The sequence below is a fragment of the Ursus maritimus genome, unplaced genomic scaffold, assembly GCF_017311325.1.
Source record: "Ursus maritimus isolate PB19 unplaced genomic scaffold, ASM1731132v1 scaffold_16, whole genome shotgun sequence".
Taxonomy (NCBI): Eukaryota; Metazoa; Chordata; class Mammalia; order Carnivora; family Ursidae; genus Ursus; species Ursus maritimus.
In genome coordinates, this window is record NW_024424008.1 from 39479216 (window position 1) to 39506984 (window position 27769).

Here is a 27769-nt window from a genome sequence, read left to right on the forward strand (position 1 = left end):
CTACTAACTAGCTTTAGAGATGCATCTGACTTTCCTTCCCTTTCTCTTTAATAGGGCTGGGATCAAATCTAATAAGACAAGGAAGTGAGCAAAAGAACAGAAAAAGGACCTAGAAAATCCTCCCAGCAAACAGGATCACATATTAGCTCCGCCATCTCCAGATCCCAGAGCGAGTTTGCAAGAACAAGGTAAGACACCCATTCTTGCACATATTGCAGTTACGATACTAGATTAAAGAAATAAGGTGAGATAATTAAAGCCTCTGAGTAAAGCAGGGGTCACAGTCCCCTCATCTGGATCTCAAGAGGATTCAAAGAACACACATCTGGGTGTTGCTCGTCTCTTAACCAAGTGGCTCTGACTTGATATCCATCAAATTTACAGGACCTCTAACAGCTCCTCAGCGGAATCAGTCCGAGCCTCCCCAGTCAAGAGCCAGGCCCACAGCCTGAGCCAGCTGGGAGTTGGAGGGTGGGGAGAAGCCTGAGAAGGCCACGGGTCCCAATCCCACATCGAACCCCACTGCATCTGATCCTACATGTAAGTGGCTTTAAAAACCGGACCCGTTTTCCAGCTCAGAGCCCGGGCAACCATTCACTAAACTTGACTTTGCTCCTTCTCCTGAAGCAGTTAAGTTAAATACGGGGATAGAGCCGGGGCTTGAGTGTGACGCGTGCACGTGGGCTGGGTTCTGTCAAACAGGCTGAGATTATGTGGGCCAAGGATGAGACTCCTGCCAGCGTGTGGAAAATCTCTCTAAAACGGTCCTTGTGGTTCTCTGTCCCACCCCGAGAGCAAAAGGCGTCTCCCCTTCCCAAGGGCCCTCCCTGCGGACAGTTCTCTCCCCGGGTTCTCACCTGTCTGGGGTGGACAAGTACTTCTGCTTCTGGAACTTCTTCTCCAGGCCCATGAGCTGCAGTTCGGTGAAGATCGTACGACTCCGGCGGGGCTTCTTCTGCCGCGGCGTGGGCTGCTCCGTCTCCGACTCGCTGCTGCCGAGAGCCTCGCCCCCCGGGGCCTCAGCAGAGGAGGCCTCAGAGGCTGGGTGGCAGGACAAGGCCTGGGCAGCTCCCGGGGGTGCGGGGACCAGCTGGGAGATGACCGCCGGCTGTCGGGTGATCACTGAGAGGAGAGGGTATGCCTGAAGGGAAGCGGGGCCTGGAAGACAAACAGGGCAGCAGGTCATGAAAGGAGCCAGGGTGCAGGGAAGCCAGGGGCCCTCAGAGGACCACTGGCCCACACCCATCTGACGGATGGGGCCTCCCAATCCTAAGGAGGTAGAAGACGAAGAAGCAGCAAGCAACTCAAGACCTGGAACTGCCGGGTGGGCAGGTGAGCTTTGCTCAGCCTGATGTGTTAGAACATTCGAGTTCCCTGTGGCCAAGAAGAGGTTCTTGCAATTCGTCTGGTTTTAAGTGGGCATTTCCCTGCCCCCTCTCTTTTAAACCCCTAAATTCTGGTTTCAGAGACATGGGTCAATAGTCTGAGCCGATGAAAAGAAGTAGTCAGAAAAAGCGAGAAACGTGAGAGAATAGATTTGTAATATACAAACTGCTGGAGAGCCCCCTCTGGTCTTGATAAAAATACATAGTTGCCACTATGACTTCCTGCTGAGAGGTCTCCAGACCTTGAATCATGACATTTTTCAGAGCGGGAAGGAAGCTTAAGGATGATTTAATTCAACTTCTTCCTTTCAGCGACAAGACTGAGTGAAAGGCTCAGTGCCTTGCCTAAGATCACAGAGCTAGGGGTAAGGAGATCCAGGAGTCACACCAAGTTCTTCTGGCTTAAAGTCTAGCGCTCTTATCACATCGTGAAATCACATGGATACATCAATCTGGGGGGGGCGAGGAGCAAGAGGAATAGATTTTAATTCACAAGAAAACTCAGATCCATTACGACCCTGCTGCCTGCTGCCTGCAGCACTGTGTGAAAGACTGCTGGGCTGGGTCAGAGCCTGGCTGAGGAAAGAGAGCTGAGGTTGATTGCCCGTGTCTGCCATGGGCATGTGCGGGGGTGTATGGTGGCACGTATGCTAGTTATGTGCCACTCCTGCCTTAGGAATTTCCAGGCAGAAGTACTTTTCTGTCCAAGAATCTGTTACGTCTCTAAAGTTCAAGTACAAGAGCTCTCCCTTTCCATTATTCAATAGAATCATGTTTAAAAGGCCATGATCATTATCTACGTAAGTCATTTTATCTCTCTGGGCCTCAGTCTTGCCATCCACATAGCAAGCAAAAGTAGGTAATTTCAAGGAATTCTTCAAACTCTACTAGACAGGTGCCATAAAAGTTCCTCTCATCCCAAGCCCACCTTGATACCTGATGAAAATAGAAAAGACTCGGGGGGTCGCCCTTTGGGACTCAGGCCAGCCCTGACAGCTCACTACAAGGGCAAAGGCAAGCCTGTGAGCCAACCAACGCTCACAGTAGCTTTGGGTTAAAACCAACTAATGTCACAGAAACAGCAGGGTGCTACCTATCGGATCTCTGTCCTCTGGGTTGGCATTTCTTTTCTTATTCATTCCCGTGCTTCTGTTCTGGGCCCCAGTCATAGTTACTAAAACAGATAACTTCTCTTGTTCTTTGACTCCTTTTCATAAAGCCCAGTACAAACCACAAAGTTGTTAAATAATAAATCACCAATGCCTATGTTTTCTATTAACTCTCCAGCCAATGCTAACACTTGAGGTTTCGTGTTGTGGCTTCTTTTTGAGGAAAAAAAAAATCATCTGGGAATGAATTATAGCAAGAAAAGGAGGATGCCCTGGCTTGCAGTTTGGGATCTCCCAGGATGCGTTATGAAACGTCACTTCTTGAAAACAGTATCTGAAAGCCTCTTTACAGGCACAAGGTAGTTCTCATCTTCTTGAAAACAGTATCTGAAAGCCTCTTTACAGGCACAAGGTAGTTCTCATCTTGAATCATTTTACTCCTTTAATTCTGATACTTCTTTTTAAAAGGAACTCTCTTGATTAAACAGGCTAATTTAAAATCTAGAAGCTTCGGAGCTTACCAGTATAGGAAACGGCTCGTTATCTACCTGTCCGTAAGGTTTTTAGTCGTCAGAGTTTTGGCTTTCTCTTTTGTAAGAGAGTTAAACTTTTTTCCCCCTAACATTAAAAAATATTTTGGACATGTGGTAATATCTAGTGTTGGCCAGCATGTGGGGAAATGGGCGAGGGTGCAAATCAGTATAGTCTTTTAGAAAGACACACTAAGCAATACCTCTCAAAGTACTGACCAGGCAATTCTATAATTTGAGACCAATTTTCCCATATGCACAACAATTTATGTACAAGCGTATTCACTGCAGCCTTGATTATAATAGTGAAACAGGGAAAGCAACCCACATAGCAATAGGAAAATGTTTAAATGGATTGGGGTACATCTATAATATGAACTACAATGTAACCACTAAAAAGACCTATATAAATAGATAGATTATATGGAAAAATAAACTAAAATGGAAAAGATTCTAAAGTACTGAGAGAAAATAAAGCTATGGAACAATTCGCATTCCATATAAAAAAATCCGGATGTGTGTCTGCATTTATAAATGCATTGCTTTTAAGCCCAGGAAGTTAGTCAGCAAACTATTAACAGCGATTACTTCTAGGGAAGGCGTGGGAGTGAAGCAGGGAGAAACGTCATCTACATGTAGGACTCTAACCCTGTATTCAATCCTGCCATAAATGTTCATTGAGCATCTACTTTGGGCTGTACTCTGTTCTGGAAGCTGGGGATAGAGCAGTGAATAACATCAAGTCCCACCTTCAGGAAGCTTACACTTCAGTCAGGAAGGTAGACTGCAAACAAACAAACAAATCCATATATAATGCCAGGTAGTGATAAACTCTATGAAGAAAAACACAGCAGATTGCGAAGATGGGGCAGGGAAGGAGGACGTGGGTATTTCCGAGAGGGGAGGCGAGGCTAGGCAAAGCAAGGAGGAGATAACAGTTCTGGCAGATAGGTGACTCAGTGGAGAGGAGAACATTGGGAAGGGCACCCCAGGGGCAGAGAAACCAGCTCAAGCAAAGCCCTAAAGTGGGAATGGGCTTGCGTTCAAGGAGTTGCAAAAAAGCAGAGTGAGCAGGGCAGGGGGATGTCACAGGAAATAAAAATTTGGAATGCTAGGGCGCCTACATAGGGTGGCTCAGTCGTTAAGCATCTGCCTTCGGCTAGGGTCACGATCCCAGGGTCCTGGGATCGAGCCCCGCATCAGGCTCCCTGCTCAGTGGGAAGCCTGCTTCTCCCTCTCCCACTCCCCCTGCTTGGGTTCCCTCTCTCGCTGCCTCTCTGTCAAATAAATAAATAAAGTCTTCAAAAAAAAATTTTGGTATGCTGTAGTCAGATCACGTAGTCCGATCTTGAAGGCCAGGGCAAAGAGTTTGGATTTTCTTTGGGATGTAATAAAAGCATTGGCAAGATCTGAGCTGGAGAAGGATATGCTGTGGTTTACATCCTGAAGATCCCTGTGGCTGCCGTGCGGGGGACAGACCGTAGGGGTGAGCGTGGAAGCAGAGAAGTATGCTGGGAGGTGAGGCAGCATCTAGACCAGGCATCACTGTGGCATGAGCCAGAAAGGTAGTAGCTGCATAGTGAGAGGTGGTCTATTTGGCCTGTGCTTTACAGTGCGGGGTGGAAGAGCCTGCAGAAGGGTTGAATGTCATGTCTGAGCTACAGAGAGCTGCCATGTCAGGTCTGGGTTTTGGGGCCTGGCACATAGAGGAATGACAGTGCCATTGCTAAGAAGGGAAAGACGGGGCAAAGAGCAGACCAAGACTTCTGTTTTACTTTTTATTTATTTATTTTTTAAAGATTTTATTTATTTATTTTGAGAGACAGAGAGCACAAGCAGGGGGAGAGGCAGAGGGAGAGGGAGAAGCAGACTCCCTGCCGATCAAGGAGCCCGATGCGGGACCCGATCCCAGGACCCTGGGATCATGATCTGAGCCGAAGACAGCCGCTTAACTGACTGCGCCACCCAGGCATCCCCAAGATTTCTGTTTTAGACAAGTTGTTGTTACACATGGTGCATGTGTTGAAAAGGCAACTACACGTACCAGTCTGGAGTTCAGAGAAGAGCTTAGGCTGAAGACACAACCTTGATTCTTGGGAGTACATGTGGTGCGTAGAACAACAGGATTAAATGACACCACCTAGACAGCGAGTGGAATAAAGAAATAAAGAGATCCAAGGATGGAGCCCTGGGGTACGCCAACATCTGGGGTCATAAAAAGGAAGAGAGCCCATCAAAGGGACCAAGGAAAGGAAACAGAGAAGTAGTAGGAAGCCATTACCCCATGATATCCCAATCCCTAGATGATACTTCTGTAGTACAGCTGACCTCTGAACAACGTGGGGGGTTGTGGGGGGCTGACCCCACAGTTGAAAATGCATGTATAAATTCTGACTCCCCAAAAACATAACTGCTAATAGCCTACCATTGACCAGAAGCCTTACCAATAAGCACTTAACACATATTTTGTATGTTTCACGTATTATATACTGTATTCTTACAGTGAAGTAAGCTAGAGAAAAGAAATGTTATTAAGAAAATGGTAAGAAAAAGAAAATACATAGTACTGTACTGTATTTATTGAAAAAAAATCTGTGTCCAAGTGGACCCATGCAGTTCAAACTTATATTATTCAAGAGTCAACTGTATTTAGGTTTTACTACAAGCGTGTATTATTTTTGTAATTTTAAAGAGGAAGCGTTAGACTACATGAACTTTAGTTTTGTTCTCACTGTAAAGTTTTACTATATGTCCAATTTGTCAAAAAAGAATTTTCAGGCCTATAAATAGTTAAAACTTCTTCTAAAAAGCTGGCCAAAAACAAACAAACAAAGAAAAAAAACCCTCAACAACCTAGAAATACCAGTAATGGAGTATCGAGTATGTTTGGTTTTAGGACACTGCTAGTAAAACAAATAGTGTGGTATTTGGAGCAAAGGGGACACTCTCTCAGTCACTCCTCAGCCAATGGGTCTAAGGAATTTTCTCCTTTCATGATAGAAGATGTTTGAGTTCTCGTGCTAGACAGAATCACGTTCTTTCTTTTAAAATAAAAATTGTATAATGTGGAGAAATGATAGTCTTTAACAAGCGGTCCTGGAATGACTGGATATCCCCATGCAAAAAAAAAAAATGGTAACCTAGAATTCATAGCTTATTTTAAAAAATCAACTGAAAATGGATCATACATCCAAAAGTAAACATAAACTTATAAAACTTTCAGAAGAAAATAGGAGAAAAATCTCTGTGACTTAGCATTAGGCAGGGAATTCTTAGCTATGACACCCAAAGAATGTCACATTAAGGAAAAAGGTAAAAAGCTGGTCTCCATCAATAGTAACTACTTCTACTTGGCAAAAGATACTATTAAGAAAATGAAAATACAAGCTACAGACCAGGAGAAAATATTTGCAAATCACATACCTGACAAGTGATTTGTATTGAAAATACATTAAAAAAAACTTCTCAAAGTTCAACAATTTTAAAAAATCACCAAAAAAAAAAAAAAAAAGAGAGAGAGAAGTTTTGAGCAGACACCTCCCTGAAGCGGATACACAGACAGTATATAAGTACATGGAAAGGTGCTTAGGACGATAAGCCATTAAGGAAATGCATATTAAAACTACAACAAGGGGCGCCTGGTGGCTCAGTCAGTGAAGTGGCCAGCTCTTGATTTCGGCTCAGGTCATGATCTCAGCATCATGGGATCAAGCCCCACGTGGGGCTCTGCGCTCAGCATGGAGTCTGCTCCAGATTCTCTCTCTCTCCCTCCGCCCCTCCCCTTGCTTGCATGCATGCTCTCTCTTGCTCTCTCTCAAGTAAATAAAAACTTAAAAAAAAAAACCAAACTACAACAAGATACCACTACACATTTGTTAGAATGATCTAGAAATTTTTATAAACTGACAATATCAAGTGCCGACGAGGCCGTGGAGCAACGGAAACTCTCTCTCACACGTTGCTGATGGGAACGCACGCAAAACAGCATAGCCTCTCTGAAAAGCAGTTTGGCATTTTCTTATGAAGTTAAACTTACAGTTACCATAGAACCCAGTCATCTTCCCTCCTAGGTATTCATCCAAGTGAAAAGAAAACATAAAAACCTATATGTAAATGTTTATAGTGGCATCCTTAGTCATTATCAAAAACTGCCAACGATCCAAACATCCCTCAACTGGGAGGGAGAGACAAACCATGGTACCTGCATACAATGGAATAATGGACTATGGTTCAGGAACAATAAGGGATCAAAGTACGGATACATGCAGCATCATGGACGAATTTCAAATTACACTAAGTGCCCGAAGCCAGACTCAAAAGCTACAGAATTCCATTTACACGACATTCTGGAGAAGGCGAAACTAGAGATGGAGAAGACGGCTAGACCTCAGTGGCTTCCAGAGATTAAGGGTGGAGGAAGAATCTGACTATAAAGAGGCGACACAAGGTAACTGTGACAAGCCTGGCTTATTATTATTATTGAGGTGCAGTTGACATACAGTGTGACGTTAGTTTCAGGTGTACGACAGAGTGACTGGGCTACTCCACACCTCACGCTACACTCACCGCGAGTGTCGCTACCATCTGGTGACAGGATGGTTTTACCTGGACTGTGGCTCTGGGTTATACAATTGGATGCACGTGTCAGAGCTCATGACCATACACCAAAATAGTGAGCTTTTATTGAATGTAAGTTAAAAATAAAATTTAAAATCCCCCAAACAGTCAATAAATACTTTAACTGCTATTTTGTTTGGGGGGGAGCGTTAAAAACATTTTTTAAAAAAATTTGAGCATAGTTGACACACGTCACACGAGTTCTGGGTGTACAACAGGGTGATTCGACGTGTTTATACATTATGCTAAGCTCACAAGTGTAGCTGATACTTGTCACCGTACAATGCCAGTACCATTCCAGTGACTATGTTCCTTAGGCTGTGCCTCTTATTCCCATGACTTATTTATTCCATAACTGTAAGCCTGTACCCCCCACTCCCCTTTATTCATTTGACCCATCCTCCCACAGTCCTCCCCTCTGGCAGCCAAGGGTTTGTTCTCTGTATTTACAGGTCTGATTCCGCATTTTGTTTGCTTGCTCATTTGTTTTAGGTTTTTTTTTTGGGGGGGGGTTCAACATACAAGTGCAACTACATGGTATTTGTCTTTCTCATTCTGACTTATTTCACTTAGCATAATACCCTCTAGGTCCATCTATTTTGTCTGAAATGGCAAGATCTCACTCTTTTTTAAGGCTGAGTAATACTCCAGTGTGTGTGTGTGTGTGTGTGTGTGTGCGCGTGTGTGTGTGTCTGCCTGTGTCTGTGTATATATACCACATTTTCTTTCAACAGGGAAATGCTAGAATCAAAAGCACAAGAAATAACAAGTAGTGGCAAGGCTGTGGAGAAAAAGGAACCCTCGTGCACTGTTGGTGGGGGTGTAACTCGATACAGCCACTGTGGAAAACAGTATGGAGGTTCCCCCCCAAATTAAAAATAGGACTACCTTATACGATCCAATAATTCCACTGCTGGGTATTTATCCAAAGAAAATGAAAATGTTCTTTTATTTTTATTATAAAAGTAACATAATCTGTTATAAAAGAAATTTAAAACAATTCAGAACTATATAAAGTATAAGTCTCCTCTCATCACGGTCAACCCTAGGCCTTAGAGCTGAACTTCCATCACTATCCCTATGTATTAGCACAACATACAGATTCTCCAAATCTAGTAATGTGTGTGCTAGTGTATTGAGACACGTAGTTACAAAGGGTTCATTTTGTAAAATATAAATATGCCCCTTCATTTCGTCTAAATGGATAGCCAACGATGTCAACACCATACATTGACCAGTCCAGTGACTTAAAATGCTACCTACCTTTAAGATTCACTAAGTTCCCAAAGAAATGAAATTGGGAATTCTTGTTCATTCTGGGGCTTCTGGGAGTCCGTTAGGGACTTCTAGTCACCAGAATTCTGAGAGTCTCCTGCTCTCTAGGAAAGCAGCACTACCGTTCCCAAAGGCTGCCTTCCGGTCACCCACTGCTACATGAAGGCTGTGGGGGGAAGGGGGGAGGGGAGGGGGGAGAGGCAAGGGTCAGGAGATCAGAGAGAGGGGTACATTTCCAGAGGCTGCCGTGAGTTTGCAACTTTGCAGAGAGCAATGGCTATTTAAAGGAGATTTCTGAAAAACACTGAGGGTACACACTGTGTATAATCCATGAATATACCCTTTCAGAAAAACTAAAGATCTTCATGTTCAAGGCTTCTGTGGCCAGATTTCTATTGTCTTTGAATATAATTCTGTGTATGCACTGGACCACATGGGGCCCTAAAAATAGGTTATATTATGTACTGGACTCTTCTGACCTACTGAACTAATATACAAGCTGACCAACTCCACTTGAATTATCATGGTTTTTTAAGGGAGTTTTGTTATCTGGGAGAACAAGTCTCCCCCACCCCCTTTATTCTTTTTACAAATTTTTCTTGGCTATTGTCATTAATTTATTTTTCCAGCTGAATTTTAGCAGCAACTTGTTAGTATCTAAAAAGGCAAATCCCACTAAAAATTTGGTTCGAATTATACTAACCTTATAGATTAATTTAGGGAAAGCTGCTCTTTTGAGGATCCTATCCTCTGGTAGGTTGAAAGCAATTGCTGTTATTTAAAAATAACTTTTGGAGAAGCACTCATATGGGGATGTAGGTTGGTGCAGCCGTTGTAGGAAATAGTATGGAGGTTCCTCAAAATTAAAAATACAAATACCAAATGATCTAGTAATTCCACTATTGGGTATAAAACATCAATTCAAGAAGATATATGTACCCCTATATTTACTGTCGTATTATTTAAAACAGCCAACATATGGAAGCAACCTACGTGTCCATCAATAAATGAATGGATAAGGAAGATGTGGGCCATATTAATTATATACATAATTATATATATACACACACACATATATATATATACACACATATATATATATACACACACACACACACACACACACACACATATAATATGGAATATTATGCAGCCCTAAAAAGGATGAGATCATGCTATTTGAGACAACACAGATGGAGCTAGAGGGGATTATGCTAAGTGAAATAAATCAGACTGAGAAAAACAAATACCGTATGACTTCATTCATGAGTGAAATCTAAAAAAAAAAAAATTAATAAACAAAAAGCAGAATCAGGCCTATAAATACAGAGAACAAACTGATGGTGGCCAGAGGGGTGGAGGGTTGGGGGATGGACAAAATGGGTGAAGGAGAGTGGGAGGTACAGGCTTCTCGTTATGGAATGAGTAAGTCATGGGGATAAAAGGTAGAGCATAGGGAAGATAGTCAGTAATATTGTAACAGCTGTATCTGGGGACAGATGGCAGTTACCCTTGTGGTGAACACAGTATAATGTGCAAACTTGCTGAATCAAAATGTTGTACACCCGAAACTCACATAACATTGTACGTGAACTATACTCAAACGACAGAGAAATGGCCTTTGGAGATTCATGCGATTTGGTTCTTCAACGCTTAAACCCAACAGAAAACCTTCATCAAACACAAAACAAACAGGGGCACCTGTGGCTCAGTCAGTAGAGCACACGACTCTTGATCTCGGGGTCATGAGTTCAAGCCCCACGTTAGGCGTAGAGCTTACTTGAAAAGAAAAGGACAAAGTTCTGATGAACGACGGTGATCTAAGGCAACGTCCCTCACCCAAGCCCACAGTTGCAGAATCCAGACCCGAGCTTCCGATGCGAGTTCAGGGACAACGCGGCGCTCTCCTCGCTGGCTGGGGGCACCGTGTGATGTCGGAGTGCACACACTGGCCTGAGCGTAAACGTTTGGGGGTTTCAGGAGGACCGCCCGTGCACGTAATCCGACTGCAGTGGGGCAATGTGTGGAGTGTTGGGTGCTTGGAAGGAAGGGGCTCGGCCGCAGCAGAAGTCAGGGCTGCTAACGGGCTGCAGAGCGCTGACTCTCCCAAGAGACAAACCCACGGGGAGCAGAAAAGTGAGACAAAACGTACGTGAGCCAGCTGTTTGCCGTCTTTTCTTGTTTTCCTACCTGACCCGATTCCCAACGAAACAACACTGGCCCCGAGTTTTGATTTCACAAAGCACTGGCAACTCCCATTTCATATTCCCACAAGAGTACTGTGAGATCACACAGCCACATTTTTATATTTTGGCTAAAAATCAAACACAGGTTTTAAAAACAGTAGGGGGAAATTTACAATGCGCACATACGTTAGGGGGCACTGCGGCCACTGCAAAGGCGGTGATGTATAACGCTATGTATTAAGTGTGTCTTTCTCTTTCCCTGGGAATGATCACTATGTGAAAATGTTGACTGAAGACAGCTGCCTGCTCTGTTGGGTCATTTACATACACTTGTGAAATTTAAGCACATTATCTGCTACCGAGTAATGACGGTCATAAACCGAGGACATTGTTTAAACAAACACATTTTTTAGTTGACAAACGGAGTGTAAACATGACCACGATGAATGCATTTTCTAATCGTTGTTTTCCCTCCACCAATCCCCCTGACCAATGCTTTGCTGCGGGACGGCTATCACGTAACTGTGTGTATTGTGTACCTAGAAGTCCTTCCCTGCCAAACGACTGGCTGCTTTGAGAATCTGGTTTTTCTGAGTGCATCAGTGGTCGCTAGGCCCCGAGACATCCCAGGGTATCTGGGATGATACAGAACATTGGGCAGGCGAAATACAGATCATTTTCCGCTGGTGCTGAGTCTGGAAACTGTAAGCTCATGCCTGGGAATGTGTTGGGGCCAAGGGGAGGCAGAGCCCAGGCCCATCTCCTCAGTATAAATCCTCCTTTGTGGCAGAAGCCCAGCTGTACTTGAACTTCAGAGGAGAATCCCCAAAGAACAAGTTTCTGTTCCTACGCATCTCCTGTGGGCTTCTCTTCCACTCTTCCAACATACCAGTCCCCAAATTGACTCTCCACACCCACATTTCCGGTTGACACAGGCGGGGGCCAAAGGTCTGAGTGGATAAGAATCTCTAAGCTGCCTGCTTGACTGATTTATGTTCCAGGAATGTGTGACCTATATATCCGCTGAAAGCTTCAGAGGGTCGAAAGCAACACACACAAAGACATGGTGTAGAAACACTCAGATAACCTGACAGACTCAATGGGACAACCGGGTGGCTCGAGCAGAGTTTCCTGGGAAAAATCCTAGAATCACCCCCCGCCAAACGATTCCCGTAGGCTCACATTCCTACCAATTGGCTGGTAATCTGAGGTAGGGGAAAGAAGAGGATCTCCACCCTTGACGTGTGGAGTGATCTCGAACAGGTTACCAACACTTTCTTCGTTTCAATGTCCTCTTCCATAAAGCAGGGCTAATCACAGTTCACCCCAGATTTCTGTGAGGATGAAACGCGTTACCATTTGTGAAGCGCCCAGTGGGCATTTCATTGCTGTTCCCTCCCTTTCCTTTCCTGCCTCCACTGGAGTTGCCTGATGCTCTGTGAGGAAGCCAAAGGAAAGCAGATAGGTTTTCTTACTGAGAAAGCAGACCTTACTTGCCAACTACACACATGGGTCCCCTCATCCTCTGTGCATTCATATGCAAAGCGAGACCGCCACACCAGAATCTGCCAGTTTCTCTTTGCCACGTGGACGGCTTCAGATGCCCTTACGGCTGGGTAGTGGGACTGAGCCCAGCAAAGAAGCTGAAGGAAATCGGTGGGAGGGCTGACCTAGCCCGACATCCCCTAAAACTATCAAGACACCAGAAATTAAAAAAAAAAAAAAAAAAAAGATTTTGTAACTTCGCTGCACTGTCTTCTGGAAATTATAATTACAAGTGAAAAATTGGAATAACTGAATCAAAGGTATATATATTTTCCAGGTTTTTGAATGATACGGATACACACTTTCAGATAGCTTGCCCATTTCATTATTTCCATGACAAAACTTATTATTATAATCCTTGAAAATATTTGCTAAATTGATAATAAATGATTGATTGCTTTTAGGTGCTCCCACTTGGGTTAGTAACATTTCCAAATATTATTTTATGTATTGATTAGGAAAACTGTTGTACTATTAGTCTATTTGCATTGCTTTTATTTGCATCATGCATGTATTTGTGTTTCATTACTTTGTGAATTTCTTGTTTAAAATATATTTGTAAATAAAAATAAAATAAAATAAATAGTGAGAAAAGCACTACGTAAACTACATTTGGAGTTTGATCACAATTTGGATGTAGGAAAAATATTGAACAGAAATATACAACATGCAAATATGCCAATGATGGCCCTCTTTGACAAGTATAAAGTGATTTTTACTTCTTCTTAATTTGTTCTCTATTTTCTAAAATCTGATCTATTCCTGCAGTAATCATGTACAGCACAGTGAAAAGCAGCTTCTCTTAATCTCTATTGTGCTCTTGCTTCAATCATTTTTTTCTTATGTTCTGCTAGTTTGCAATTATTAAAATGTGACTGTGAGATGCAAAATTACTGTGAATTTCATTTAAATGACAAAGCAATTATTTTGGCACTACCAAATTTACAATAAAATTGGTATTTTATGTTGTAGAGTCAAAAAAAAAAAAAAAAAGACACCAGAAATCATTTGCAGGTTTTGCAAACCTGTAAAAAAAAAATTCATAGAACACTTAAGAGGCCCAAAGCACAGCCCAAGTCCATTTCTGACAACTGCAAGGGAAAGGAGATGTGGGGGTTGAAATTCATTGGCCCTGGGTTATGCTGAAAGTGGGCGAAGGAAAGGCTGAGTGGAGGGTAAGTGGTAACCAGACACGAAAGTTCAGTCACTGTGCGTCTAGAGGGATAATCTGCAAGCATGAGAAAGAAGGGGAAGAGGGATGAAGGCAAATATAAAGATGATCCGAGGGGCCTTTTAACTTTGGCACGCACCAAGTTTCTAGCATGGATTTGCACGACTAAAGAAAAGAGAAAATATTTTAAGGGGCCAACTCAAAAGCTGACAAAAATGCCTTAGCCATTAACTACTTCATTTAAAAAAACGGGGGGGGGAGGGCATTTTGATGGGTTAAGTGTAAATGAATTAAAAACACATGGAGGGGAGCCTGGGTGGCACAGCGGTTAAGTGTCTGCCTTCGGCTCAGGGTGTGATCCCGGCGTTATGGGATCAAGCCCCACATCAGGCTCCTCTGCTATGAGCCTGCTTCTTCCTCTCCCACTCCCCCTGCTTGTGTTCCCTCTCTCGCTGGCTGTCTCTATCTCTGTCAAATAAATAAACAAAATCTTAAAAAATAAATAAATAAAAAATAAATAAAAACACATGGAAAAAATTTATTCCAAAATCCACATGAGACTGCCGTACTGTCGACTCTGGAATAAACATCTAGCTAAATAAAAACTTAAGAAGGTTCACAAAGGTTGAAAAATAAAGGAAGTTGGGAGAACACATTGGGGGGAGGGGGGCTTAGAAAAGTATAGGAAGTTTGGAACATGAGCAGAAGCCACTGGAGCAACCCTGGTAGGCTGATGGCATGGCGCCATCTTTCCAGATTCTTGATTTTTGCACAGAGACAAGCTCAGTCTTATCGCAGTCAGCCTGCGATGTCATCAGAACTGCAGCTGCCCACAGGAGCGCTGGGCTACACCGAGAGAGCTCGGTGCAATCAATTAAGCCAGTTGGGGCCGATAGGTTTAGGGACCTTCCCCTCCTGCCTAGAATGTTGAACGACCCAAATGTGGTCACCAGCCACCCTCAGCCTTCGCCACTCCCCGGCTCCTTCTGACAAGGAACATACTGGAGATGGCACTGGCTCTCTCCTCCTGGCCATTCTGTTTTCTACAGACGCCCACACCTGCTTTCATCCACACCTCATAACCACTCACTGACGGAAAGCTCCCCAGAGCAGCTGTTGCTCAGCGCAAAGACTGAATTAATCACTCCTACCTTCACGCGCCCACAGCATTTTGTTGGTGTCCTTGTTCACCCTTAACTCAATTCAAACCCTGGAGTAAGAGTTCATTTGTTTACTCTTCTCTTTCTCACGAAATGGCAAACTTCTTTAGGACAAGAGTGGGAAGCGTGTCTTCCTAGTGTTTAACTCCGCGTCTTACTTGAACTGATTTTTACCGGGAACCACCTCTGGGCTCTACGGCCTTGGGTCAAACCACATTCCCAAGCTTCTGTCTTCTCTTCTATAAAATGGCAATGATACTTCTCCACAAGCTTGCGGAAGGTTAACGTCAGATAATGAGCAGGAAAAGAAATATCTTCCAACAATGAAGAATGATACCAAAAGAGGCCCTGATTTTTTTCCAGCGCTCAAAAGAAACTCATGTTCCGTATTTTGGAGATGCCTCTATTCAGTAGAAGTCACAACACCGCTCTCTTGTGCTAACCGAATCCACCCCTCGCTTCTTATCTTATGCTCTGCCATTTCTAATTAAGGTCCTGGCGTCCCATGGAGGCAGTCTACGCAAAGCCGACCAGGAGGAGTCCTCTCGTTCACTGTCACTATCATCAGTGAACTTGACCCACAGCTATGCAGCTCTATGCTAACTGCTAGAGACAGGAAGACAAACAACTCCTCATCGTTGCCTTCAAGAAGCTAATTATCTTGGGAAAATGAGACGTTAAAATTAAAAAAAACAAACTAAGAAAACAAAGAAGCACGTGACAATGCTGGGTGTGATAAGAAGCCTAGGAATTCAGGACAGATGGCTGGGTTCTAGAGAGTACAGGGCCTCGTTGCGAAAAGAAGAGGAGCTGGGTTGTGGGGAGAAAGGAAGGAATGGATGCCAGAGCCACGGTCAAGGAAAAACCAACAGGATCTGGAAAACCACGAGACTGGGGTGGGAGACAGGCGCAGACACATGGGAGACTCAAAGACTCTAGTGGTGCCTGCCAGAACTGTGGCACCCCTGCAGTGTGAGAATGTCCTGGTAGAAAAGACGAGGCTTACAGAGGCTTATTTAGTTTGTGGTGACAATCAGATACCCAAGTGATGATACCTAACAGGCAGGGACAGTCAAAGACTGTCCTGCCCAGGAGCGCTCGGAGACAGATATGGAGATTGTCCCGAGAATCAAGAGTTGAAGGGCTGAAAGTCAAATCCATCTCCCGAAAAGAAATACTTATGAACAACAGAGGATCAAGGACTGGGCCCCCGGGGTATGACTTTGTCAATATAGCTGGAAAAGGAAAAAGCAACAACAAGCAAGACAGACTTGTCTAAGGATGAAGTCACATAAGGAGAAGGAGTAAAGGCTCAATGAAAATGGCCAGAGAATTTCATTTTTTTTTTTTTTAGATTTTTATTTATTTATTTGACAGAGACAGACAGCCAACGAGAGAGAACACAAGCAGGGGGAGTGGGAGAGGAAGAAGCAGGCTTCCAGCGCAGGAGCCCGATGTGGGGCTTGATCCTGGAACGCCGGGATCACGCCCTGAGCTGATGGCAGACGCTTAACGACTGCGCCACCCAGGCGCCCCTACCAGAGAATTTCAAGAATGACAAACTTCCAGTAAGTTTACTCACTAGGAAATCTTCTGATTTCAGTTCTGAAACTTTCCCCCCTTCTCTGCTATGTCCAGACCGATCTTCATAGTACGGGCATCTCTCTACCAGGCAAGCTGGGGAAATGTGCATCACACCAGGGCACTGAGCAAAGTTTCTAGAAAAAGCCACAGGAGGTTACCTTTCTGCAAGCGGCCCCGTGGGCCCAGGCAAGCTCCTGATTACCCAGAAGGAAAATTATCTGCCAAACTTAGAACCTATCTCATGCCAAAATGTAATTTTCCAAATTCAAGTTCATTTCCTCCTTCTCCCTATGTATTTTAATCCTGGCTTAAATGTATTCTCTCTAGCTTGCCTTTGGTTGCAAAGAATAGAAACAAAGTGGGATAAAAGAGAATAAAATTCAATTTAATTTAACGAATTACGGAATACCTCAAGTAGACACTGTGCCAAGAACTGGGGATAAAACAGTACGCAAGACAGACCAGGTCCTTGCCCAGCTTATGGTCTGGCCAGATGGCAGACACTTAAGAAAGCAGTCATTCAGGGTGCTATAAGGAGCATTCAGCAAGAGGACCAAACCAAATATAGGCGGTCAGGATGCCCCCAAAAGAGTATCACTTAAACAGAGATGTGAAGGATGAGATTAGCTGAGATTCTAACCAGAGACTAATAGAGAATAAGAAGAAAAAGGTCAATGTATACAAATTTGCCAAATACTGTATAAAAATATATATTTTTAAGAAAAACAAAAAACACAGGATGCAAAGGCATTTGGACCTTACCAGAGAATACCTAAAGAGCTTCTAAGGTGGAAACTGCTTCTGCTGAGTGGGGCCAGTGGGAAGAGCTCTCTGCTGGAACAAGAAGGCAGGTTCCTAAACTGGACTGCTTTCAAACAAACCAGGGTCTGGTAGGGCCCCCCCAGGTATAGTCAGGGATCAGAAGAGTTCCCTTTGCCATAACGATCGGCAACCTCCAGGCATTTTCATCCCGTTGTCTCGATGTCACACAGTCAGTCGTGTATTTCTGCGGTCAAGTCTCCTCTTCCTGGTAATCCCCTTGTTTTCTGATAAAAGTGCATCGTTAAAGGTTATACAGTGAATCAGGTCAGGGAACACAGACCTACGTGGCAGAAAGGGCTCAAACTTTGGAGAGATGCACCCTACCAAAGAGAGGAGGAAAGAGAAGCTCCATATTTGGTGGAAGGATCTTGTTAGATAGAATGGATGAGTTCCTCTCCCTCTCTCTTCTTCTCACGCCATTAAGATCAAGAGGCAGACAAAGAGTAGTTGGAACATTCCACAGCATAAATATCAATAAGTACTCATGCTTGAGTCTTGCTCTTGTAGGTAACAAAAGATAAGAGTAATAAGGGATCATAGTTGGAATAACAGCAGTAAGGTTCTGCAAAACAGTGAACGTGAATCATGTAGACCATGGTTACCCAACTGGCCAACTAGGACCAAAGATGATTGCTCCCTACAACTAGGACCAAAGAAGGCCTTCCCCTTCCCTGCACTGAGCCAAACCCTGTCTGTTAAGCTCCAACTCTACCCTCAAGAATGCCAACATTAAGCTTATGTAGCCTTTAGTCCATAATGAGATCTTTGTCTGAATCTTGTTCATCTGGTCACGGGGCAGTTAGTTTTTAAGGTCCCTTTTTGGTACCGAGATGCAATCATTTTATCAGCAATGATCACATTCAGAGATAAGGTGTCTCTCTTACCTTTCGCAACCCAATTAAAGTCTTTGCCTTATATTTCTATCTTCCACACTGTACTTCCTATACTTTGCCAGGATACCGAGTAAATATTAGCTGAATTAAACAAGTGTGCTGAGAATGAGAGTATTAATGCCTGCAGGTAAGCTTCTCCAGCAGAGCCAAATCTCCGTTCACAAGGAAGTGCGGTGGTAAACTGTGTACTCATCTGATGTCCCCATAAGGGACCCAAATCGCACTACCCAAGGCAAAAGACTATCTTTGCATTAAATCTAACCATGTACAATGTGGACTTTGAGGCTATGTGATTTTTAGCTAATGACACCGTGAATAACAGAACACAAAGATTATTTTTTCTAGCCCAACCTTTGATGTATGAGGCAAATGGTGTTCGACAAACTCACACAGAAAGTCGATGTCTGAACTAGGACCAGAGCTCACACCCCTAGGGGTAAGGCCAAATGTTCTGTCCATGGCAGGAACTTACCAAAATGCTGAGTAGTGGTTGACCTCAGACACTTCTCTTTTTCCTTCGTGTGGTTTATTTTATTTTATTTTATTTTTTATCATTAACTGACTTCACAACCTAGTGTTACAAGCACTGCCATTTTAACAATCTGAGAGGACATCATAAATATTACTTTGGAAGTCTCTGGGCCTTTGCAATTCCCTTTCAACCGCCCGCTCCCAGCTATACTGAAGCATAATTGAGAAATAAAAATTATATACATATAAAGTGTGCGACATGATGATTTGACATAGGTGCACACTGTGAAATGATTATCACAATCAACCTAACTACCATAGCCATCAGCTCACATAATTGCCTTCTTTGTGTGTGGTGTGGCAAGAACGCACTTGGCAAATCTTGAGAATACGAAACATTAACTATGGTCATTACCTGCTGTGCATTAGGTCTCCAGAACATATCTGTCCCATAAATGGACGTTTGTCCTCTTTGACCAGCATCTTCCCATTTTCCCCAACCACCAGCTCTCTGTGACTCTTCCCTGTGTCTAGGAGTTTCTAGACTGCATACCTGAGTGAGACCACATAGTATTTCTCTTTCTGTGTCTGGCTTATTTTACGTAGCATAATGTCCTCCAGGTTCATCTGGGTTGTCACAAATGGCAGGATTTTTCTCAGGCTGAATAACATTCCATTGCATGTGTTCACTACAACGCACACGTATCGTACATACTCACGGTACAACGAGTCAGTGGACACTCGGGGTGCTTCCGTGTCATGGCTACTGTGACTAATAGTGCAATGAACATAAAAGTGCAGGAATCTCTTTGCGAAAATGATTTTATTTCCCTTGGATATATACTCAGAAGTGGGACTGCTGGGTCATATGGTGGTCCTACTTTTCATTTCGTGAGGTACCCTCCATACCGTTTTCCATAGTGGCAATAATCAGGAAGCCCATTTTTAAGGAAGCTTGAGTGGTTCAGAGATTAACAGTTAATAATCTGATATGTCACAAACCAATTTGAAAGACTTCTGCTTAGAAATTTCTCCTAAATCGGGCAAATACACATTTAGGAAGAGAGGAAGACTGTAAGAGCAGACCTTTGATCTGTGTATTACAACGTGATGGCCTGCAACATTGATGCTGATTTGCTCACTAATAATAATAATAATAATAATAATAATAATAATAATAACTCACTCTGTGTTAAGGGCAGTAGGAAGGGTCAGTCTCTCTAAAAGAAGAGAGGGGCTCAACGAGACACTGAATTAGTCTCACGCCTCTTAAATTCCACCCATATCCGAAGGCAAAGGACAGACAGAGGGGACAAAAGAAGGAAAGCTTACTGAGCACTGATCATGTAGGCCAGACTCTGTGCATACCTACCTCTTAGTCTGAGCAAAAACTATCAATGATGTGGGCACATATCTGGAATCTGAACACACACCTGCCTGAGTCATGGCCATGCTCTTTTGATTATATCACGCTACCTTCCAAAATTCTAATATACAATTTACCAGGGAACTTTCCTTTCTGATGTGCCTAGTGTTCCAGGTAATCAATATACATGCATACATAGTTAAAGCCTTCTGCTTCTTCCAGGGAGTGCTAATGAGTTATGCACTAGTGTTGGCTCATACTGCCTGAGAAGTGTCAATCCGTATTTCAAGGCCCCCATAATTTTCGTGACATCGTGCCCAATTCCCAAGAGAAAAAGGCAGGCAAGGAGATATTTTGGTTTCATCTTAAATCACATTAATTTTTTCCCAGTAGGAAGCAACATGTTTCGATGTATAAAATTTAAATCTACAGAAATACAGACACCAAAAAAAGTATATTCCCACATACAGAAAAACCAACGAAGTTCACAGATTTCTGAAAGATAAAGGAGATCCTATTCGGAGAGGCTCTGTTTGGAAGAAAGATGGCACCAAGGTTTTAGCCCAGACCAGAAAAGAGAACAAACAGTTGTGTTTCCTGGGGAACAGCTTGAGTTGAAACAACATACGACATTCTGAAATCCATCTAATACAGAAATAATGGCCCTATTACCAAGACCAAAGAAGTGAGCCAAGCCATACACATGGGCAAAGAACTCAGGTTTGTAGCCAGATGTCCAGGTACTTTCTCATTTTCCATGAGCCTTTTCCCCATTGACCACATGAGAAGTAGAGAGGCATGTTAATAGAATTTGCAACCATTATTCCCAAAGATGTGTATCAATATTGCTTTGGGTTTCCCTTAATTACTCAAATATATTTTCCCCACTGGTAACAAGTTAGCAAATGCTGGAGAAAAGTAAGGAGGAAAACAAATGCTCCCTTTCTTCAGTAGATTCTGAGCTCAGGATTATAGGCTCAAAAATGGTCATTCTAGCAACAGAAAAAAAAATAAGGCCAATAAATTGCAGTGTAGAATTGGACCAAGATTTATGTCAAAGGCACAGATTTTTAAAATAAGTATATGTTTTTAAATTTTAGGATCTCTTTGGCCTCCTAAATGAGATGGATGTCAGAACAAGGTTCTGAAATGTAATCAGAAATGTTAATGTCATGGTCAGCATATTTCACTTTCTAGGTACTCTTATCAGCTGAAAGGGGCAATACAAACGTGAGCTATCCTTATCACCCGACAGGGACCTCTGGGCTGGCACAACTTTCCTAGAATATCTCCCTTCTTGCTGTCAGCATTGCAGATCCCACTTCCCACGCCAAGTATACCCACCAACACAGACACAACTTGGCTCTGGCACAGGCCCCGGGCCCCCTAACACCTGCGATGTGTGTTCCTCTCTGCTCTTTAGATGCAGCACAGAAAAGAGGAGTTGGAAAAGAGCAACTTGGAGGCCCCCAAAGAGAAGAGCTTCAACGTGCAATCTGCCCTGCCACCTTGTGCTCCTTTAATTGGGCCATGGCTCTCTTCCACTGGCCCAACTCCACAGGCTCTCCATCCAGCTGCCCATTCAGGCCCTTTCAGGCCAGACCCTGCCTTCCCTCTCCCATCGCACAGCTGACAGCGTGAGATGAGAGCTACTCCGGGGCCAGTGATCCCCCTGCCCTGGGGCCAGGGGCTGAGAGTGAGTCAGAACCATAGCAGTGTTCTGTCTGATCCAGATGTGTCTACGTAATTACCCCACGACTCAGGGAAGGACTGGTGGACGGCAGGAGCGCTACATACAGATAAAACCACTGGATAGACAGACTCCCAGGACACCCCAAAAGCTTCCAAAGATAGCCGCAGGCAGCAGCCAGATTATACCATACCAACATCTCAGTAGACACCATCCATTCACAGACAGGATGAACCACAGCTGACCTTTTACATTTTCAGGCCTATAATGAAGTTATTGGAGTCAGGTTCAAGTCGTCGTTTTTCCAAGGCAGTAATTAAACACAAACTAGTGGGGCCAACTTGTTAACCCACTCACCTACTGATTAAGACTTCTGGCTGGTCACAGCGCAAGGGGGAGAGAATGATCGGTCCCGACATACCCGCTCTGAATACAGTTGATGGACTCTGCAATTTCTGCTTGTTCTTAACTAGCGAGGCTCTGTATCTTAGCTTCACAATTCTTTGCACGTATATTCAAAGATGACCAATCAGGAACACTGAGCCGACTCACTTCCCCCAAGCCATCTCAAAGAAAGTTCCCGTAGGAAAAGAATGTCCTGCTAAACGTCTCCCTTCCCCGGCACTGCCCCTCCTGCTTCTCAACGCGCTCACATTCGTGAGTCTTTCTTAACCAGCATTCCCACCTCCACCCCTAACCACACCCTACTCGCTCCACAACAACCCCTGAGCATCACCCATCTGTCAAGGCTGGGTAAACAATCCAGGCCCAAGACCCTGGCCTGATTCCCAAACACTGAGAAAGGAAGCAGCAGAACTCACAGGGACACAGTGTGAGGATGTAAAAATAAAAAAGCACATTCGGCCTCATCTTCTGTACCAGCCCCTGGCCCTGAACGCACCTGCATACTGTGGGAAGGCCCACAGAGAGAGCAGCGAGCCCCTCCAATCCAATCTTTCCCATGAAAGAGACAGGTAAAGCAAAGGGCAGGAGACTCTTAAGAAGCCCACATCTCTGAAACTGGATGGGTCTTTCTGGGCACGGACTCTGAAAAGCCTAAGAAGGGAGCTAAAAGCCCAGGTGATACCAGACCCCATAATAAGAAGTCTCAACAAACAGTATCATGGGAGATACAGGGAAATTGGTGGGATGTTAAGCCCTCTACTCACTTCAAAAACACCCAGGGTCACGACTTTTCTGCAGGAGGAAGGGTACAAGGGAAAGTTGGGGTAAGAGGAGAGGAGTTTGTAAAACCAAATCGTGATAAATGTCTTAACGTACCCTGAGCATTCCTCAGCTTATGACTCTTTGAACAATTTAGTTCTAAGAAGGAGTCAAAAGGTCCCAGGTCAAAGAAAGAGTCAAAAGATTAGCTGGCCAACCTTTGGGGCACCTGGGTGGCTCAGTCTGTTAAGCATCTGCCTTTGGCTCAGGTCATAGTCTCAGGATCCTGGGATCGAGTCCCGCATCGGGCTCCCTGCTCAGCGGGGAGTCTGCTGCTCTCTCTCCCTCCGCTCCTCCCCACCACTCTTCCTCTCTCTCTCTCTCTCTCTAATAAATAAATAAAATCTTAAAAAAAGAAAAAAGAAGTCCCAGGATCCAGTGCTCCATGATCTAGGAAATGGTTTGGAAACATTTGGTCTTCCTTGAGGAAAAGAGGGAGGCGCTGAAGGTGATGGTTGATGCATTTAATATACGTGTCGTAATAAATGCGCTCAGCCAAGCAACAGATACTGCTTATCTGAAATCTCTGGACAGCTGTAGGAAGGAAAGCTTGCTGCGTGGAATAGGTACGTGAAAGCATTTCCCATGATATCCTGCAGGCTTTGCTAAAAAAATAGAATAAAATAAAATAAAATAATAATAATGATGATGATGATGAGGTGAAAGGCTTTTCCTGATGCTGCTGGATCTAAAAGGAGAAAAGGGCCATGAGGACAACAACTGGCCAGCCAGGGCCCACACAATGACGTCATGGAAAACATCAAAGAGCGTCTTAGTAGGCAACACTCAAAACGCATCGTCATGATTAATACCATCAAAACATTTATTAAGAGCCTAATTACGAGGCCTAGCATAGGGAGTGACCTGAGAGCACCCAAACGTCTCTTGCTCATAAGGTTTATAATGGGGTCGAGGTGAGGGGAATCACCTAATTTTTAAATTAAGATTGAATATTCAATTATAAATAAAAGAAAAATCCACTAAGTTTTAAATAAAGGCATAAATGAATTATACTACTTACCACGACTGAAAATGAAATACTTAATGCCCTAGAGCCAAAAAGAACAATGAGTCCATTCATTAATTGCTATCTCATTATTTGGGAGCTTTGTTGACAGCTCTATTGTTCGCCCTGATTATTTTTGGCCTAAACCCTTTAGCCTTTATGAAAATCATTAGTAATAATGCATTTGAATTTCTCACACCTAGCTCAGGTAGGATTTTCACATACCTACGGTACTTGGAATTGAGGCACTGGGTCTTTCCTAAGCCAGGGCCGGACAAGGATCACAACGGAGCTACAGGCTGGCTCTAACCCATTCCCGCAGAGAGCTAACAAAGGATCTGAAGATACAGGTTTCAAGAGAGCATTCTGGAGGCCGACGCAAAGGATGTGTGGCAGTTTCCCATCCCAGACTTGGAGAAGATCTCCTTCAGTGGAGAAAGGTCTCAGGTCGTTAAAGAACGATCCGTACCTAGTAACCATAATTAATACTAAAGAGAAGACAGCAGGGGAATGAGGAAGAGGGTTTATTGGAGAGCTGAGAAATACTACCAGAGTCCCATGTTAGAATCAAAGATGGTACTTTATTTAACTCCTTTTTGTCAGAAGCTCTTAGCGAAGCCATAGAAAGTAGCTTAGTCACAGGGCCTAAATTAAATCACAGCCAGAACTGACCCAGATCAAAGGCCATCCTATCCCTACAAGCCTAGCACTCACTTAGGGCTTACCTGCAGGAAAATCGCCACTCGCCTTTCTCTTAGTATTCACTCAAAAAATGAACGCTCTTCACTCCAAAATCTCTCTACCTTAGTCATGGCAGGAAATTCAAACTAACATCAAACCAAAATTACCCCTGAAGTATTTATTGTCCAATCCCACGTGCCCTGCCGTCTCTGGACACAAAGAACAGCCCTCCTTCTCCAAGGCGCCCCACCCTTTCCCATCCCACTGACTGACTCTGCTTAAGCTTCATGCCGTGACCACTGAGACATCTTGTGAACTGGTGTCCCTGGTCTTCCGGCTTGAAGGTTTTCCTGAAAACGACTTTTCATCCCTGCACTCCCTGCCCCCAAATCCTTCAAGGACTCCCCAGGGTCCAGAAGATAAAGGTAAATTCCAAGAACGGCAAATCAAAACCCCCGACGGATGGAACTGGTCCCCAAGTTACCTTTCCAATAATCACACAGCTACTCAACCTAACCTGATACTTGGTCAACGTGCAAAATATCCACTTTGCTCACACTGGCCTCCCTCTTCTGCTCACGCCGGTCCTACAGATGGTCGTCACAAACTCAGCTCAAGAGCCAACACCACTTAATAACTTGTGTGAATGTGGACATACTTCTTTCGCCTCCATAAGCTATGGCTTCGCACCGGCAGCACAGGGAAGGACAGCACGCAGCTCCGAAGCACAACGCCCACAGGCTAAATGAGATAATCCGCGTACAGTGCTCCGTAGGGTGCCTGGCTAGAAGCTCGTCCTCGTTGTTTGCTCTATAAATTATAAAATTAAATGAATTCTTTGCAACTCTTTAAGGCAACTCTTCAAGTCCACCTGCAACTAGAAACCTGTCCCAAATTCATCCAGGGCTACCTCCTGGAATTCTTAGTGCGCTTTAAATTCCCAGCCATAACCTAGCAGCAAATAACTCCTGTTTTCTTCAGGCTTGTCGTTTCTGTTTTCCTCCACTCAAAACAGAAGTTTCTTGTGTGTTAGTCTCCTCGGTGTCTCCTTCAGACCTTCCTTTGGGGCATAATTGGCCCTCAATTAAGAGTCCCCGGCTATCCCAAGCACAAAAATATCTCCCTCTGCCAAGACCACCTACACCTACTTTATAAACTACTTATTCAGCACACCTTACATGATCGCTTAAGTTTTCAGCACTTAATTTCAAGCTCCAGTCAAGCACCTTAAGGACAGGAACCCTATTTTATATCTAATTATCTTCCACTGAGACTCCATTCCTAGGAGTGTCCATTCCAACCGCAAATTAAAATGACCTAGGGAGCTTTTTAAAAAAAAGTACTAATTCCCAGGTCCCATCCCCAGAGATTCTCATTTCACTGGCCGGTGGCCAGGCCTGGGGATTCGATGGTGCACCCGGGGTTCAGAGTAACTCACAACCAAATACAAACTACAAGTCAATGGATTCTTGTGATTTACTGATCCACAGGCCTGCCGGACTCTCGGGAAGCCTCCCAGCCTTCCTGACTCTAAGTTAATCAAGCCTTTTTCTGTGTCCTTTGCCCCACATGAGCCACATCCCAACTCCTCCTGTTCTCCTGATTTCACCCGGCCTGGTAGCCCAACATTCAGTTACAGAATTTCCATCTAAGCCCAGCTCTCTGAAGATTTAAAGGGCTATTTACTAAGCCTAACTTCATTGTGTCCATAATGTTCTCATTGATATCCACTCTCTGCCTTTCCTTATAGACTCTCAGCTTAAAATGGAGGGTCACCATAGCACGACCAGAGAGACGGTGAAATCCCGCTGTATTACAGACCTATTTCAAGCCAGTCCAAGAATGTACTTGGAAGGAATCCTGTTACAATGTGGGCTTGTCTAATATGGCCATTACTCTGGATTCTGGATAGCGTATTAGACTCCCCTTTACCAATCTTTGATTAGCTGAGGGCAGCAAAGGTCATCGTCCGTCTCTTAGGGTTCACAGTCAACCATATTCAAGTAGTATTCCCACAGAAACCTTCTCTTTTAATTGCGCCTGAATATTTCCTGAGCTCCTGCAGTAGACAAAATTGAGATGGTCTCTCTTCTTAGAGTTTGCAATCTAGATAGAGAGCATGCATGAATAATAATAACAATAAACAAGTAAACAAATATATAATTGTTACTCGTGTCAAGGACTATGAAAGAAAGAAAACAGGTTGAGTGATGGAGCATAGCTGGGCGTGGTTTGGGGACCAAGGAGGTGATCTTTTAGAAGATATCTCAAGGTTAAGAACCAGCCACAGAAAATGTTCCGGGCAGTAGAACAGCATATGAAACGGACCAGAAACAGAGAAGAGTTTAGCATATTCCAGGAAGAGCACAGAAGATGGAGATGAAGCACAAGAGGAGTTCAGAGGGCCGAGGGGGGGCCGGGGGGGGGGCCAAGGGGGGCCGGGGGGGGCCAGGCCAGGCAGGCTGAAGTGGGCTTTGTTAGGCCTGCGCACTGCCTGCTGACCCGTCCTGCTCAGGGTCCCTTCCAAGGCAGGTTGAGATGCTCAGCCCTTATTTTACGATCCCTTTTCACTACTTTTACCCAGAATTTGTCTAGAAGCACAAAAGGTGTGCTTACCAAATCCTCTCATGCCACAAAGAAGTAATATGTTGCATGACATACCCAGGATTTTTAACGCTTGGAAGGGGCTAAAATCAACAGGGATGAATCCATCCTTCAGTGGCTTTCAGGACAAAACCCGATCTCCTTAGCAAGGCGTGCAAAGCCCTGCCCACCTCGGCAGCTTCCGCCCTCATCAGCGAGCCTGTTGTTCAGCGGGTCCTCCAAACACCCTCGGGCCTTTTCACGCCCCTTAGTCTTGCCACGTTTGCTCTGTCTGCCTGGTTCACCTTCACCTGGTTAACTTTTATTTGTGTTTGAAGAGGTAACAAAGGTACCAAATCCTCCAGGAATCCTCCTCTGGCCCTCTCCCCACACTCTCTCTTCCATTCCCAGAGGGTTTGAGGGCCCTCCTTGGTGATTGCACGGTATCTTGCATACACTCCTATCAGAGCG

At 44.1% G+C, this 27769-nt stretch overlaps 1 protein-coding gene across 1 annotated transcript in view; it reads right to left on the reverse strand.

Moving 5' to 3' along the window:
• BARX2 (BARX homeobox 2) overlaps nucleotides 1-27769 on the reverse strand; it is a 73661-nt gene that overhangs the window by 12874 nt on the left and 33018 nt on the right. Inside the window, exon 2 of the mRNA XM_008688310.1 lies at nucleotides 858-1158. Within this exon, the coding sequence (XP_008686532.1) occupies nucleotides 858-1158 (301 nt within the window). The remainder of the gene's footprint in view (nucleotides 1-857; nucleotides 1159-27769) is intronic.